The 18,474-nt window shown below is 35.4% G+C and overlaps 1 protein-coding gene across 1 annotated transcript in view; it reads left to right on the top strand.

The window, feature by feature from the left end:
- Positions 1 to 18,474, top strand: part of LOC128243903 (E3 ubiquitin-protein ligase RBBP6-like) — a 31,945-nt gene that overhangs the window by 1,631 nt on the left and 11,840 nt on the right. The window contains exons 2-10 of the mRNA XM_052961912.1: positions 3,240 to 3,447; positions 3,796 to 3,916; positions 4,435 to 4,465; positions 13,150 to 13,197; positions 13,650 to 13,738; positions 14,042 to 14,141; positions 14,789 to 14,940; positions 15,216 to 15,391; positions 18,031 to 18,335. Coding sequence (XP_052817872.1) covers positions 3,282 to 3,447; positions 3,796 to 3,916; positions 4,435 to 4,465; positions 13,150 to 13,197; positions 13,650 to 13,738; positions 14,042 to 14,141; positions 14,789 to 14,940; positions 15,216 to 15,391; positions 18,031 to 18,335 — 1,188 coding nt within the window. The 5' untranslated portion in view covers positions 3,240 to 3,281. The remainder of the gene's footprint in view (positions 1 to 3,239; positions 3,448 to 3,795; positions 3,917 to 4,434; positions 4,466 to 13,149; positions 13,198 to 13,649; positions 13,739 to 14,041; positions 14,142 to 14,788; positions 14,941 to 15,215; positions 15,392 to 18,030; positions 18,336 to 18,474) is intronic.

Here is an 18,474-nt window from a genome sequence, read left to right as displayed (position 1 = left end):
TGTAAGCTAACTAAATAGGAAGTTAGGTTTTACTGTACATAGTGAGTGAACATGAAAAAACAACGCACCTTGAGGTCCTCATTGCAGAATGCGCCTAGTCGCCTGACGTGACTGTCCCCGAAAATTGCAACTTTCTTCATTTTTAATAACAAGAGTGAACATAACATACATGCAATATATTTGAACACACCTTTATATATACTGACAATCTGACGATTGTGCTCAAGCCATGCCAAGGTGTTAATTCTGCTACAAACACTCATTACACGGTTCTAACTTTGATATATCAACAAGCGCTTTCATTAGGTACTGCGAATTCACACCCTTTTACCAAACACGTGAAATTTAACATATCACGTTCTCAAGGTGTTCCGACTTTAATTAGCCAATTTTAAAATCCATAATCGCTTTCAACTATTCCCCAAATATTCCTCGCCTTTCTTTTTAAAAGCAAACGCTTTTCCTAAAATGTATTCACTAAATCTATATTGTACTATTATTATACCAAGAACAATACGAATATAATTGATAAAACATACATATATATAGAAACACTGACGTGCAATGTACTCTTGAACTGCACTGCATTAAGAAATAAATATTCCGACTTCAGATGTTTCTCTCATACACCGCGTACTCTTACTTGTTACCTTCGTGTAAATAAAACAGAACAGATATTTTATTAAGACTGTACAACGTACATCATCTTCTTAACCACAAATGAATAATAAATAAACAAACACATGGTATGACATAGGTTATACAAAATATGAAATAGAATCATATATACATTCAAAAAATTATTCACATCAGGTGAGGATGAACAAAACTATTATAATTATAAGTGAATATTTAAAGTTTATCTTCAAATACTCCTTTGTGTAAATACAAGATTTAATTTCTGGTTCACAGGAGCATCCCGTTTTGAACCTGACCGCCATTGGGGTTCAATACACATCGTATTATAGTCATCAGTGACAGCATGGTTCCAAGTACTGACCGCGCGATAAGAATCTGTCACAGCGGGGTGTCATTACTGATAGGTATCGGACATGGACCAATATCTCACAATGACATGTCCATATCGATATTGAGACGAATATATCATGTATGAATTTAAATAGTATGCTTTATGATATTAAATCTTATATTAAGCCTTTATTCATTAAATACACTTTCCTATCATTGTCATGACAAATGTTAAAATATGTTGATGATTCTTATTTAGGTACAGTGATGGTATTTATGTGAAATTGTGCAATTTGCATTTCTTTCTTCGCGAGATTGTGCAATGAAACATACCAAGCGATTCCACATAACAGTTGAGACACATACAAATCGTTATGATACACATAAGAACAATTGTATAAACTAGGCACACAATTGTTAGATATTCTTTTTCTTATGTACAAGTGATTCAAAGGTAATATTTCTACTATTGATACAACCTTATTCATTGTGATTTGACTATAATGTTTTCTGGCTTCATGTAAATGACCGTCCGATACTCGTATTGGGTATCATATGAATTGTAGTTAGAAATTTACATTATATCTGCCGCCATGTATATATGTTTTGTATAGGACCTCATTTGCCATGTTTATGGTATGAGAGAATAAACCGTGTTTGACTTTGACTTTGAATATAATCAACCCCCGCTTGATACCAATTATTCACCTTTCTCGACACACAACTTGTTCACAATACACAATTATTATTTATCGATTAACTTATACAGCACCATTTTTAACCACACGTTCAAAGGCGCTTTACAACGAAATAAACGGATAACTTATTACAGGAAATACCAATAACAAATAATACACCTTTAAAACATTAAATATACGATATACTTAAAATACGAATAGCAACCAAACACAATGAAATGTGATATTGAACTAGTCGTTAAAACATTAACATATATGAAATTAAAAGGACTTCCCGGGATTTAGCCATCCCCCTCGTCCGACTTCCACACCCCCCTCCACCCACCAACAACTTTGGCATACAGGACGACCAAAATGAAGTATTAAATATCGGCGTACACACCCTCGCATACTTTTTTGTATACGGTAAGGTACGACCCTACCCTCCCTTACCTCTACAATTTGAAATGAGATATGTGAAAGTAGTATTTGAGACTTCTTCGTAGCCACCACCCCCTCCTCCGACTCCCCCACCACTCTCCAACCAACCTCAACCACGACATACAACCCACTTAAACACAATACAGTTTTAAACCATACTGCATACTCTTGTGTATGTACTTAGAAATATGAATGGGGTTCCCGGGGTTTAATCACTCCCTGCCCCACCCCAACTACTCCGACTCCCCCACCCCTCTCCAACCACCAAGATATACAGCATACAACCCACTAAAACACAATGCAATTTTGAAGGAACGGCGTAAGAACCTCCTCGCATACTCTTCTTTTGTACGAACTTTTGAAAATGAAAGGGGGTCCCGGGTTTTAGTCCCCACGACCCCCATCCCCACCCTCCCTAGGCTTCCCCACCCCTCTCCAACCTCCAACAATTACGGCATACAACATTCGAACACAATAAAGTAGTAAATCCGGGCGTATTTAAGAAAACGCTATATACCTCAGAAAATGGAAGGGATTTTCGGTATTTACGGGGATTTTCGGTATTTACGGGGATTTTCGGATTTTCGGTAATTCCACCGACCGGGTCATGTTGGAATTAGTTTAGTTTAGTTCAAACATATTCATTTTACAACGATAGTGAAACAAGTTATTACAACATTATATTAATCACTCTCGTTGGCCTGATTTTGTGCGAGAGTGTGGTCTTGTGTTGTGGCGGAAACCGGTGAAAACCCACTTGCCCGGCTTGGTGACCACAAACCAAACTCACATGTTGGAATTGTTTTATTCTGTCTGCATTCGTACCAATGAAACACACAGAAGTCAGCTTTATCTTGGAGTGAGCGTGGAAAGTGGGTCCAACTGGTTGAGTGTACTGTACGTTCTGCATCAATTTTTTTGCATGAGTTCGAAATCTCAGTGTTTTCAATAAGAACCGGCTGCCGGCCAAAATGGACAATTTAAATGGTAATTGGGCCGGTTCAAATTTGAAAAACTGAATTATTTTTAAGTGGAATAAGTAGAAGCTGGTCGGTTACTTAACTATTTCAGACGGTTCAACTGAAACTTATTGAGAACCCTGAAATCTTTTAATTTGTAAATCATACTCCTGACCATGTGATTTAATTTCAGAATCTTGTTCAGGTTTAGGAAACCAGACCACAATCAACAAACATGGCAGTGGTACATTACAAATTCAAGAACAGTGTGGAGTATGACTCTGTCACCTTCGATGGACTGGCCATTTCTCTCCGTGACCTCAAGCAGTCAATTATGAGGAAAAAGAACATGAGACCAGAGGACATAGATCTTCAAGTTATAAATGCACAGAATGGAGAAGGTAGTTTGCTTTTCCATCTTTAAATTTCCATTCTGGTAATTGTGTCCAGTTTTGTGAGATGATCTCAGTTAAAAAGTCTTAAAGAGTGTAAATGTTAGTTGATTGTCAAACTGGTGTATATTATAAGCAAAAGGAAGCGCTGATGATGCCCATTTCCTTCTGGTATGGTGTTTATTATGGTACAAAATTAATTTTCCATACAACACGGTCTCCGCAACAGAAACATTGCTTTGATAGTCATACATTGAATTTGTTGCAAATAAAATGTAAGAAAGTGAAATATTTCATGCATTTACTTTAAGTATTGATATGAGTAAGACTTATCTTGTATTTTTTGTTTTTCTACAGAATATAGCTCACCGAGCATCATGATTCCAAAGAACAGTTCACTCACAATATCCAGGATTCCTGTGGGTGGTGGATCAAGAAGGGCGCAAGAAATAACTCCAACATCTAAAAAAATGAAATGGTATACTAATTGCAATTTATTTGTTTTTAGTATGTCGAAAACATGGAGGTGATTAGGGTATAGCTTAATGCCTACATATCTCATAATCACTTAGTACAATCTACCTACTTGACACTGGAATATGCAAGGGTTCTCATCCAATTGTAAACCCTCCATAGTTAACCATAAGTCAATTGAGTATTGTGATTTATTCAGATTGTTGATTTATATTTTCAAGGACTGGAAGTGGCATAACATCAGAAACTTTCTTTATTGCATTTTTTGATTAATTTGATAATTGTAATAATTTTAAAACTGATCATTTTGCTTTCTAAACGTAAAGTATTAAGTGTGCATCAAAATATGTGTTAATTTATTTTTGTGTGTTAATGTTTACTGTATGATATCAAACTCAAAATATATTGATATCATTTGCTTCAAGCAAAAGCAATAACCTTTGCTGCACATTGCAGTTAACTTTATAACTATTTTTCTTTATGCTAATGCACTTGTTTGAGAAACTTGTTTTGTATTTTCAGGGCTGCATTCAGGAAGGAAACGCAGCAAGCCGTATGTACCTTTAGAAGTTTTTAATGGAACAGTGCACCGTGAACTATCTCTGAAATAATAGAAAAACTTCAAATGCTCTTTAAAAAGGATCAAAGTAATTTAAAACTCTCTATATATTAGTGTTTGAAATTATTTTTTGTCCTATGGGATTGCCATTGTTCCTCAATCTGCAGTACATTTATTTTGGTAAATCAGTAGTCAGCCATATGTTACTATAAGAGGTTTATCAGCTGTTTTTAACATAGACTGGGTAAGTAGAGAGAAGACAAAATATAATTTTTGAACACTAAGTCATTTAATGTTTGTTAATATGCATTTATCAAGTAAAAATGGTCACCCAGTATGCTCTGACCTCTTTTATTTGATATATTAATACTCGCAAACACTAACCATTATTTAAAACTGTTAAAACTGATGCAGTAGTTTAAAACACCAATAAAATGCAAACTAGATGCTTTCCTTCCACATAAATCTCATTTTTCATAGGTCCAAAAAAAATTTTTTTTTATTCTATTTTAAAACTGTTTTTCTGTTCACGGTGCATTGGTACATTGAAGATATGAACAAGATTTTTAATGTTTATTTATATTGCAATATATTTATTTACTTCTAATGAAAGAGACATTTTAATATATGCCTTTGATATTTTAACTTGTGTCATATGATTTTGATTTTACTGCAATATTTATTTACTACTGAAGTTGGATACATTATGCTAGTATGCCTATGATATTTGAACTTGTGTTATATATATGATGATTGTATTGTGTATATAACATGTCTCTGTGTGACTCATAGTTATACTTATCTGACTATTATATTGTTATATTTGATGTAATGTTTTACTCTGTGCTGCATAAATTTGTATTAATTAATATAGTGTTTATTTTAACTTTGGAATTTATAAATCCTATTCAGTATTGTTACATGTGTGTTAATACACTGTTTAGATATATGGATGATTTTCGTATTTTTATATTTGTAAAATCTAACATGCCTTGTTTGTTTTTTTAAGGTTGTGTAAAAATGTTGTTTCATAAACAGGTTTATGTAAATTTTATCTTCCTCATTTTCATTGTACTTGATTGAATTATATAAACCATTATTTGCCAATGTAATTGATTACTACATTGTCACAATGTGGCCTGTATATGTTTACCTACCACAATGCCATTAATATTTAATTTATGCTAGACCAAATAAATTATCCGTTTTTGAAGGCAAAAATGTTATTTAAGAAGAATATTTTCTAGGGGAGTCCAAATATATAGGAAAACGGATAATGAATTACTTTGGAAAAACCTAATCTAGCAGTTTATTGAGTATTGCTTACTTAGAAAGAAAACAGTTGGGCAGAAAACTGCATATCAGTCACTTTGGAAGCACCAAATCAGGCAGATATTAACTGTAAAAGTAGACTTTGAAAAACAAAATCAACAGATTATGAATAAAAGTTACTTCAGAGAAACCAAATCGAGTAGATTACCAAACATAAGTTACTTAGGAAAAAGTGAATCAAGCAGATTACTGAGGATAAGTGAATTCAGAAAACTCAAATCAGACCTCACATTGCAATATCAAATGTCTTATTTTGATATTCTAATATGGCAATAGATCTGATTGAAAAAAATCAAAACTTACAAATGAAAGATTGATTGTTACAAATTGGTTGTTATAAACAACCATTGGAATGAAAATGAAATGATTCTTTCTCACATTGTCAAATACATGAATTTTTATTTCATATTTTCTTTGTATCAAAGTCATACCTAATGAATTCATTTAAGTTTTCTAATATAGTTTGCAATATTTCGTTTAGCCAATAAAGTGGTACAGATTGAATTTATACCTTGTTAATTAGAAATCTGTCATAATTGTTTTATATTTGCACAAGTGGAGAAAGTTTTTAATGGTCTGCTGTTCTGTTGTATGTTGATATGCTGTATATATGACTTTGTTCCAATAGTTTACAGCCTCGTTTAAAGAAGAGAGTGCAAAAAAGGTTTGGAAAAAAATGGTTCTAGATAATGAACTCTAATGTGATCATTCAGAAATAGAGCATATTTTTGGGAAAAAATGAACAGTTAATTTATTGAACGTGTCAAACCATAAGAATGGGATTGGATCTGAGTTGACCTCCGTATTCCAAGGACCCTGACCATGGACATCAGCAAACATTTGAAATTATGTAACATGATTGTGTATTTTCTGATGTTTTACTATTTTCATATTTGGCCTTGTATTCATTTGTGCTTAAGGCTGAAGCATTTATCTATTCCTTGCAATTTTAGTGTGTTGTTAGTATAAATCAGTGTAATGATTTGATTTAGAATTTTCATGTCATGGTGTTTAATGTAATAGTTACACTGCTAAAATAATACCCGAATTTGTATGAAAAAACGTATTTAGTGTTTGTCAGATGTAAAGTTAAAACAGACTTTTATGTGAATTGATGTGCTCATAAAAATAAGTTATACAATTCAAATAACAAAAATATTTATAAATATCTCCATGTAATTAATGAACGAAATATGATAGAGTCACAGTTTTGTCATAGCTTTGGTGTTGTCATTCAAATAATTGGCCATGAGATATCAAGGTATTGGAATAAAATTTTCTACGAATGTTGCTAGAGTTATTATATGCAAATATGCAACAAAGCTCGTAACTTTGTCTTGTATGCTTTTTAACTATGGTTGTTGCACATCAGTCGAGGATTTGCACTTCGTCACTCTAGTTTTCTTATTCTTTACAATGTTACTTCATTAAAGCTAATGTAGTATAACTTATGATTTACATTAACTTTTAGCAATTGATCAATTTGATAAGATATTGATTAGCAGGATACATTTATGTTATAAAATTTGTATTTACTGCTTTGTATTAACAGTTTGAATACCTCAAAACAGTGTTTCTTACTAGAATATTTCTGTGATGAGGAATTTCAGTTGGATTAAATTAGCAGGGTGATACAAAAAGTTAGCTTTTATAGATTTTGTTTATATTCAAACTCACGTTGTTGTGTTTAAGCTACAGAAAATCTGACTTAAATGTCTGACATTTAGTCTATTTTTAATAATAATGATAATTTTGCAATTTTAGGGCAAACTTAATAAACATGTAAAAAAGCAATCTATATTTAGCAATCTATATTTTTGATTACTTATTTTGAAGTAATTTAGTTATCTGTGATCATCATATGTTTTATAAATTATGTATATATATATATCCTATCCTATTTTTATAACATATCCTACTATGCTACTGTTGTGTAGATTATGATTGTGATGTTTATATCACTCAGGGATTTATATTTACTTTGTAATAATATACATGTATTTTTGTGTGTATTAAACTATTATACATATCTATGTTATGGTCAATTTTTATGTTAGCATTTTTATAGGCATCAGGGGTTCTATAATTCTGGCATAAAAAAGGGCTCTAAACTACCAGTAAGTTTCAAAGTTTATTGTACAAAAGGCCTGTTTACAAACACAAGAGCATACATATATGATATACAAATGTAATGGATAGTGACAATAACATGTAATGACATCAAACTTAAACTTCCATGAGAATGTTTTTCTTCAAATGCATACCCAGTAATATGTAAACATTGCTACATTACATATGATTAAAGCATAGAATTTAGCTGTAGTAGGGTATTCTTTATAGTATTTTTCAAGATAAAAACATTATCTAAAAGACATATCAACAGAAAATGGAATTCATCTTCAATATTATATTCGCAGTATAGGCTAATGCGTTTTTCTCTGTGTAAGTTTTTAAATTCAGAGTAATGTACAGATGTAAAAAATGTTTTTTTGCTCAGACATTTGCATCAAAACAGTAGGAAGTGCCTTGAAATTCATTGAAATAACTTTTGAAATGTTTCAAAAATCATTTGTATGAATTTCAAAGTACTTTCCAAAACAATTTTAAATGGGGTCTAAGCCCCTTTACCCTGCTTAGGGCTTTTATGCCTCATACTCAAACAGACCCTGGCTTTTTTCATGATTAACATTTATCAGCTGTCAGACCCCTGACATATTTAGTATACATTGTTATATGTTATGTGACTAATTTTAATTAGTGCATACTGATTTGTGTATGTGTGATTTGAAAATCGTTTATGCAATATATAATTTTATCTGGTGTTTTCGTTTGCAGCTATATTGTCAGCACAAATAAAGTTCTGAAATGTGGAGAGTTGTTTATGTGTGCAACGGTTTCACGCAAGAACTTCGTGTGATCATACATGTATAGTAGAACTCAGTGTATGTCTTCTGTAATTTAGTCATTTTATCACTGAAATTTCACCTTGTTATTATTTTCAGTATGCTACAATTCATTTGGGTTTCAGACCATTAAATCTTCACAAACATCCTTCCATAATTTATGTCATGGGGGGCTTATAATCTTATTGAAGTTATAACAGGAAAGATTATTAATGTGTAATGTTACGATCATTAGAAGAGGTACCGAATTGATTAAGTGATAATGATGTCTGCCACTAACTTAAGGGATTGCGGGTTTGTACTTTACAAGGGTCACTTTCCAATGACCTCTTAAATAGACATAAATGCAGGAAACAAGCTTTGGCTTGATAAAAATTGCAGCTTTTAACTGTACTCGTAATCTTGACATTAAATGATAAGATATTGAGCTTAAAGTGAGTCAATAAGATCCATCTTCACAGCGTTATTCCGTGGTGGTATTCGAAATTGGTCTTTAATGTACTCATTGTACTGAGCTTCACTTTGTGTTGATTCAATCCAATTTTTACAACATGTTTTCATATTTCACATAGTGAAATATTAAGAGAAGTTTTTACAGACATTAACAGCCGAACCACAAGGTCTAGGATGTAAACCAATTTTTAACTAAATTGTAAGACTTTATGACTGACTGTTTTTCTATTATATTTAAAGATGATAACACCATGAGAATGAAACTTGGTATAACTGTAAACTATAAAATAGATATTTTTACATTACAATCTAGCTCTTAAGCTCACACTAGTAGATTTACATCTCTTTATAAATTAGGAACAAACAGTGAAAATAAATATTGACATATCTTGATTTTCAGTCTTTCAGACCAATTTTGAATCCCACCTAGTAAACAAATTGATCGTAATAAATAAAGAAGTCGACAAAAAATAACAAGTGATCAGAAAGATTAGAGGGAAATTGATGTGATAATACTTTTTCCTGAGCAGTTGCCTAAGAGGCATTGTCTTTGGAATTAAGAAGGGTGAAGACACACTCTCCATTCTGATGACGATTTGTGAGTCATCCATATGGAAGACTCCGGCGACTGGCAACCAGAAGAATGGACAGTTTATACAGTTGGAAGATGGAAGAAGAACCAGGTCGCTCACACATGGAACCATTTTATGAAGCATCTTAATATTGTGCTGCACTAATCGTGCCTCTTGAGCTCATTTTCAGTATGACTTTGCTAAACAATATTTCTATGGTTAGGAAATAATTGATATTTAAGATAGGTGCCAAAGTTTTCCTGCTGCATATAATTGGTCTTCTTAAGTAGTTTGTTTATTTTGACTTTATTAAACTATACTGTAAGTCATCATAAACCTTGTTCAGCCTGGTAACTGCTTATATTATTCATTGAAGCCATAATTACATGCCAACTTACTTAGAGTTTATGCAAATATTTCTTCACTAGCCTCTGCATGTGCGTAAAATGAAGAGCAATGTAAGTCTTAATGATACCAACAATTAAAATATTTCTCATATTTTTCGCCATTGGGTTTTCAGTATTAGTCTGGCTATATCGCTGGTGGGAACAGTTTAAAACACTAAATAAGTATGAGAGGAGATTTGAATAACTTGAACAATCGATAATGTCATTGATAAGAGGATGTTACGGGCATTGTAAGAAGTTTTATACTTTCAAAAATGTGGAATTGTTGTAAAAGCATACAAAATATATGCTATAAAGACACTAGATTATTCTGTACAAGTCTTTATTCCTCAAGATATATGTTCTTGCTGTTAGCTGACTCTGCAGTTAAGTATTGTTTCGTATCCAGAAATCTTACAGAAACAAGGAAATTTCAGTTCACTGGTAACTACTTGTAATTCACTTGATGCCAAACCACCTTGGGGTAAATAACATATTGAGCCAATGGAGAGATTTACTTGTCACATGATAAAACTAGACAAACAAAATTAATTCAAATACAGTAAAACTGCGATTGCTCGAAGACACTGGGGACCTAGCCAAAACCTCGAGAGAAATGATGTTTCGAACGACCCAAATTTCAATTTTCCAGTCTATTATGAAATGTCTTTCAGCATATTTTAAGTTTGAAGTCGTCAAACCAACTGTTTCCTTAGACAAGGATTGTGTTGCGTTGTGGAAATCGCTCATACGTTCAAAGGCTGCTGAATACTAAATGTAGAATGTAAAAGAAATATCAATAAATAAATAAATAGAAATGTTTATATTTACAAAATTGCCATATTGCAAAGCAAAGTGACAAGAAGGAATTCTTTTGAAAGATTTTGATGTTGGATCGATATGGTAGTGTTTATTCTAGGGATGCAAACGAATGGCAAATTTGATATTCGAATATTCGGTAATTCTTTCGATCGAATATTCGAATATTCGATTACCGAAATACGTATTTTAGAAGATGTATTAAATATTATTATTATTCGCTAAAGCAATAGCCGGGGCGTTTTTTACCCTACTTTGTCGTAGCCAGTACGCGCAACGGACCCTGATTTCCCCAAATGAGTCTTTGAAATTCTCCATTTTCAGGAAGAAAAAAGCAAAACATTATAAACAACAAATTGAATAATTCAATTCCGCTGCCTTTTGTAAACAATGTGAAATTAGATGGATTCCTAGTCAAACAGTGTTTTGCGCCTATGGAGGGTCTTTCCGTAGGATAATCAGCCTCGTTCTGAGATTGACCTCTAAATTGACTAAATAAAGATATGGAAACCCCAAACCAACTCGGTTCTAGTAAAATAATTAAACGAAAACATAAGTGCATTGGACTCAGCTATTGTACAACAAGAGAGGAAATATATCCTAAAATCCATTTCAAAGCATGAAAATTGTATCGAAACATGGAAACAGTTTATTTAAAAAGCACATATATGCAACAACATTTTTGTAGCCCATGGCATTCATATCATCACTTCCATTTGCGCTTTGTTGTACAGTAGTTGCAGCCAAGACAATACATTGGTGTTAAAGCCGATCCCTAGCTAGTTGTTGTAAAAGTAGGGGGACCTTTTATAGTACCCGGCGTTATGTACCTAAATGACACATGACGCGTGTCTAGTCATCACATTCACACCTCTGGCATAAGGGGCCAATCGTTGTAAAAAATAGACAAACGAACTTTATAAACAACATCAGCGTTGTAGGCAAAATGTGTTTTATTCTCTTTATTGAACTTTTTTCGAATATTCGAATACCGATTTTGACATTCGAATACCAAACGTTTGATCGAATATTCGAATATTCGTTTGCATCCCTAGTTTATTCATTATTTTTATTAGCCATTTACAGTTTTCACAATTAACTTCTTGTCATTAACTTCTCATAATTATCTTCTCAAATGCCCTTATCAACTACTATCAGTCATGCGTGAACAGGTTTTCACACCTTATCAAATTGTCTTAACTGTCGTTGCAATTTTTACAATTTGCAAAAATTTTAGCACAGCAATTGTTTGTTTATTTTGGAACACGCGTGTGGGAAAAAGTGTGAAATTACGCCCTCGGGGGAGCCATTAGGTTTTGTGCATGATTTGTGTACTTGGGACCGACTATATTACTTGACTCCTCGACATATTTAGGTTTCGATGCAACGTAGGTATATTTTATATGAAAATAGAAGGAAAAATGTTAGGGACCAAGCACCGACCTTGAGGGACCCCCGGTTCTCGAATGACCGCTTGTTTGAACGACCGCAGTTTTACTGTATACTTGTTGTTTTTTTGCTGAACTAAGGAGTTAATTACTGAGGGCAGTAATAATCGAATATAAACATTGTAAATGCTTGCACACCAAAGCAAATAACTTGCAATTTGCCTTTTTCACTTGACCTATATGTCTTCAATGGGCTATTTTTAAATCCCAGTGAATGATCTTGTATGATAAAATGGAGACCGTAGACATAAAGACTTGTTACTACAGCTGAAAAATGACTCAATATTGCTTGGCTCGATATCCTTGTTGGCTCGAACTTGATTTAAAGGACCGATTTTGCTTAACCCTTGCTAGCATTCCCGCTTGACTTGATATTCGCTAGGCTCAAAGTATTTTGGCCGGTCGCTGGGATATCAAGCCAACAGATTTCAACTGTTATATAATCCATTTCCTTAACTGCTAATAATGGTATTCCATGATTTACGAATAAATTCATTAAGTAAACAGATATATACTCAACAAAGGAAGCATCTGAATTAGTGAAGGTATGTGATTGAAAAGGAAAATGAGCTCAATAGGCACACCAAGGCTAGCACAGTAGATGACTTGGCGAATAAATGGAGGTGAAATAGATAGAAATGAAATGGTCAGGGCCGGTCAAGCTGGCAACAAGCCTTGAGGAACCGTCTTAAGGAGTTTGCAAGCTGAAACGCGGTGCCTGACCCATTGTCATTGTATGTTTGAATGTTTTGTTCTGGCTTGCAGATCCAGGAGGCAGAAAGTGGCTCTTACAACACAGACAAACTCAAACAGGTAATTGGGAAAGAAGTTTGGATCTGGAAAACAATTATTTGAGACACTTAACCTTTCTATCTGTTAAAAGTGAAGCAGTTGGTGCAATGTTTTGACAAGCCCAATGTAGTGTTTATAACTGAAATGATTTTCTAACAACTCCTATTTTTAACCACATTATTAACTTTGGGATAAGAATTCTGTGCTGTAGGATTAGAATGCCGTGCTGCAGATAAGAATTCTGTGCTGCAACATGTTTTATTACATTGTTTTATTACATAAAGGGTATTTTACATGTATGAGGAATTAAATATAAGTAAATTGGTTTTCATAAGAAGTGCTTCAAATGTTTTGATAAACACATATCTTAGGTTTGGCCAATTGGATATGAAGATGACTTGACAACAATAAGTACAGATATTTTTTTTCTTGTCAAAAAGCAATACCTCAGGGTTCATGTTCTGCTGTTACAGTCCTCGGATCCGGCGAATGCCTCGTCATCGGAGATTGAGAAAATAGCTCAAATGATGAAGCAGTCTACCAAAGACTTCGACCCAGCCAAGTAGGATATTTTTGTAGTGATTATTGATGTCATTATTCACAAATAAAAAGGTATTCAGGTCTTAAAAATGATAAAGCTGTCCACCTCACACCTAAGTGGTTCTTGGTACAAGTGCCAGCAGAGGCGCGTTAACTTGGCTTCATAAAAAAGGGACACCAGAATTGGTTTCTATCCAAAAATCAAAACCTATCAGCTTATAGTTGTCTTTTTACCTAAGCTAACACTATTGTGTAAAGTAAAAAGGCATAGATTCGCATACTTTCAATATTTTTGTTTTAGCAGTCATACCATTTTCTATTTCAGCTACAACTACAAGGTGCCTAAGGGGACGCCCAGTACTTCCTATACCTGCTTCAAGTGCGGTAAAGGAGGCCACTACATCCAGAACTGCCCCAACACTGATGTAAGCGACATTGTCTCGTTAACATTGAGTTGTGTTGTTTTACATCATATAGTATGTGGCTGTACATGTCAGCCCTTATTATCAACGCAATGGCTTTTTCCAATCAATATTTCGGAGTATTGAAATTATTTCAAACCTATGAGCTTGATTAGTCAGTAAATGTGAAGAGGCTTACTTTTACACAAGCACAACTTTCAATTCAATTTGTGACACTCGGTTAATATCCAATTGAAATTCTTGACTAGGATGCTTAGTCAAGCGCTTGTCTTATAAGAAGAATTGACTTGTCTTATTAGATTGTAAATTATAGAGAGTAGAGACAGTGAAGTTTTTTTAGCATTATTCTGATTCACATATAAGTTTCAATTTATCATGATTTCATAAAAGGGCTGTTCCAGTAAAACATAACCCACGGAGGGAAGGCAATTATTTTCATAGTATATGGGTGGGTGTCTTTTTTCTTAATTGGACCCAAGGTAAAAAGTTGCTTCTAGGCAGTATAGTTTAGAAGTGCCTTCCCCCCATGGGTTATATGTTTAAATGAAAAAGCCCTAAGATTTTAACTCATGTATTGTAAATAACATTGACATCAGTCACATGTACTCGTAATGAAGATGGATTTTTAGTTGCATTTCTGTACCATTCAGGCTGAAGGGGCATCCAACAGTCCCAGTGAGTTTGCCCAGAGAATCAAGCGCCCCACAGGTATCCCCATGGAGCACATGCTGGTCGTCAACGAGCCCCTGCCAGGAACCTACCAGACCCACACTGGGCAGTACACAGTGCCCAAAATAGACGCGTATGTATTCTGTTTGCTAATGATCATGTAGACTGTTTCTAAAGATCAGATAAAGAAAATTTAAAAGTGCTGTTGGTTTATAAAAACATTTCTTTGCGTAATTTTGTATCTGATTTTGGCTTTTTGTCATAGGGGATGTAATAAATATGAATAACAATGCTAATGGTGAAATGTTAATTAAAAGAGTTCTAGAAATCCATTTATTCAAATCACATTGTGAGTTCTGGCAATTTTTGTTACATGCATACAATGTACGCTATGATTTCCCTTTTCAGGGAGGCGTATGCTACAGGGAAGAAGGAGCGGCCGCCATTCCTTCCAGAGCCCGCAGGGAAGAGGATGGTTGTGAAACAGAAGCCTGTGCCTAAGGAGCTAAAGTGCCCACTGTGTGGGGACATGGCCCGGGATGCTGTTGTCATCCCCTGCTGTGGCATCAGCTACTGTGATGAATGTAAGAGGAATACTAATTATTTAGTTCATACTAGGGATGCAAACGAATATTCGATCAAACGTTTAGTATTCGAATGTTAAAATCGGTATTCGAATATTCGATTATTTTTTTCAAAAAATAATGATATAAACCTTGAGTCTTTAGGGCAGTTGTTGTGTTTAAAATTATATTGTCTTGTTTTTACAACAATACGCATCTTGTGCCTGAGGCGTTAACGAGATGACAATCGAGTTTGCGTCATGTGTCAATTAGGGATCGATCGTAGGGTACTATAAACAGTGTCCATAATTGTAAAATAACTGGCTATTAGGAAGTGACATCAAACAAGTTTAATTGATTTTCAGTTCTTTTAAATGACCATGCCAATTAAGAATTTAAGGAAGCGGCCTTCACACCCTCTTGTCAGTTTGCCTGCCAATTAAGCTGAGCAATATTGCTCAAATCGGTGATTGATATTATACGCTGAAAGTAGATACCACTTCATTCCTTCAGAATATATGTTCGCAAAACATTATAAGTTAAACTTATTATTATTATTATATATTAGATTTGTATTTCTTAACAACGTAAAAGATGCCAGCCACATCTGAAGTATGGACTTATTTCACGCGCTCTGTTGACAAGAAATCTGTCACGTGCAAACTATGCAGTGTGAGGTTGTCGTACATGGGCACGATGACTAATCTCTGGAATCACGTGAAGGCTAAGCATCCGAGTTCTCAAAGTGAAAGCAGTAAACAGCAATCAATGAAAAAGTTCAGCGTTTCTGGTCTTAAACATGATTTGTGTTCTGGGTGCTTTGGGCAAACACTGCAGCTGGCCATCAAGCCGGCATTTGCTCTCCCGGATGTCAACAGGGTCGTCTCCAGATGTCGTAAGCTGGTCGGGCACATCAAACACTCGACTACATTGACGGCCGAAATGCGCAAGTGCCAAGCTACTCTAAAGGTGCCCAAACACGAGCTGGTGCAGGATGTTACAACCCGATGGAACATCACGCATGCTATACTGGCCCGGCTGAACGAGCAACGCCGCGTCCTGTCCGACCTCATGCTGGACACTCGGGTTACCCGGAAGGCCGACCAGCACCTGTCGTTGAAGGACGGCGAGTGGACCTTCGTCTCCGAGCTGAGTGACGTACTCAGTCATTTGACTGAGACGACTTCGTATATGTCAACGGAGAAGAACGTGTCATGCAGTGAAGTTTATCTCATCGTGACAAGTCTTTTGGACAACACACTCCGTGCATGCGAGGCTGATTCCCATGTCGTCAAGGAAGTGAAGGGTGTTATTGCTGCTGAGCTTCGTCGCCGCTTCCGACCTTCGAACGATGCCACCGCCACATCCACCCTAGTCCTTGCCGCTCTATTGGACCCCCGCTACAAAGACCTGGACTTCCTGTCAACGGAACAGCGGCGCTACACGGAAGACGCGCTCGAGAGTAGATTGGACGATGTTCCATTTCGGTTGCCAACCCCGACGAGAGTGCGTCAACACCCTCTAAACGACCCCGTCTTAGCTTCATGGTTCCAAAGACGACCAAGACGGCTAACGACGAGCTGCGTCGGTACCGGCACGAACCTTCCGACGAGGAGGCCACTCCACTTGCATGATGGAAAAAGAACGAGGGACGCTTTCCTCGCGTTGCACATGTTGCTCGCCAACTGCTTGGGATACCTGCGACGTCTGTGCCTTCAGAAAGAATTTTCTCCTGCGCCCGACTCATTGTTAACAAACTTAGAAACAGACTGTCATGTGATCTTGTTGATAAGATAATATTTCTGAATAAGAACAAGGCCATCATATGTGATGATTTTATTGATGAGTGATTTCATTGAATTGTATGTGCTTGTTATGTGCTTGTTATGTGCTAGATATGTATTTCATATGTCGATGTAATAATATTCGACACGCTGCTATGTATTGTATTGTATTACGATAACACTAGAAACATTCGACAGATAAAGAAAAGGGTATCGTGGTTTATAACTAAAATTAATAGATAACTATAACTTTTTAAAGATTCAATTTTTATCGAATATTCGAATATTCGATCGAAAGAATTACCGAATATTCGAATATCGATTTTGCCATTCGTTTACATCCCTAGTTTATACTCATTTATTTGAGCTTGATTGGGAACACAGCTGTTACCTAATATGAATCACATAGTCTGTTTCCATGGCAGGAACCAGTAATGTGTTCTTAGTGAGAGGCCAAGGCAATGTTCCCCAATATCACAGGCACTAGACCACACTCTAGCCATTGTCACCATGTGTGACTAAATTGCAAAAGAGGCAACAATTTTTCAAATTTGGGAATTTTTTATGGCTTTGCCCCTTTTGAACTCCCACAAGGGCGCTTATGGCCAGGGGCAAAAAAGTGGCGACAGCTTTTTTAAAAACCCAGAGGAAACCCTGCTCTAGGTCAATACTAATTGGTTATTATCAATAGTTTGCCGTGATGGATTTTGTTGGATAAGCAATTCAAAGAAGTGTTTTTGTTCAAGACTCTTTATGCATTGGCAAAGAGCATCATAATTTAGTGAATTAATCAAAATAAGTTTAAATTGACAGTAATTAGACTGGTACATATCAATGTATGACACATCTTTCTATCATGATAGATATTGATTCCAGGTATCCGTAATAAGCTGTTGGAGTCTGATGACCACATTTGCCCATCATGTGACAGCATGAACGTGTCCCCGGACGGACTGATAGCCAACCAGATGTTGCGGCGGGCTGTGACAAACTTCCAGAATGAGACGGGCTACACAAAGATCGCACAGAAGACAGCGGCAATCCAGGCGAAGGTAGAAGAAGCAGCAAAGGCAGCTGCTGCAGCGGCTCCCGTCCTGCAGAAACAGTCAGTGGTGCCTCGTGGGCCCAGTGTGATGGATTATAAGCCGCCACCTCGACAACCATCACCACCCAAACCAAAGGTGGGTACTGATACAGATAGAGCCATTTGTAAGGGTTTGTAAGGGTTTAAGCCAGATTTTAAACAAGACAGAGTTCTGCAGAAATGGGACAGGGTGCTGAATGAAAAGAGGGCACATAGTAAAGGGCAGTGAATAATTA

Source organism: Mya arenaria, chromosome 2 (assembly GCF_026914265.1).
Source record: "Mya arenaria isolate MELC-2E11 chromosome 2, ASM2691426v1".
Lineage (NCBI taxonomy): Eukaryota > Metazoa > Mollusca > Bivalvia > Myida > Myidae > Mya > Mya arenaria.
Note: the sequence above shows the minus strand (reverse complement) of the source record. Positions and strands in the feature narration are given on the sequence as shown.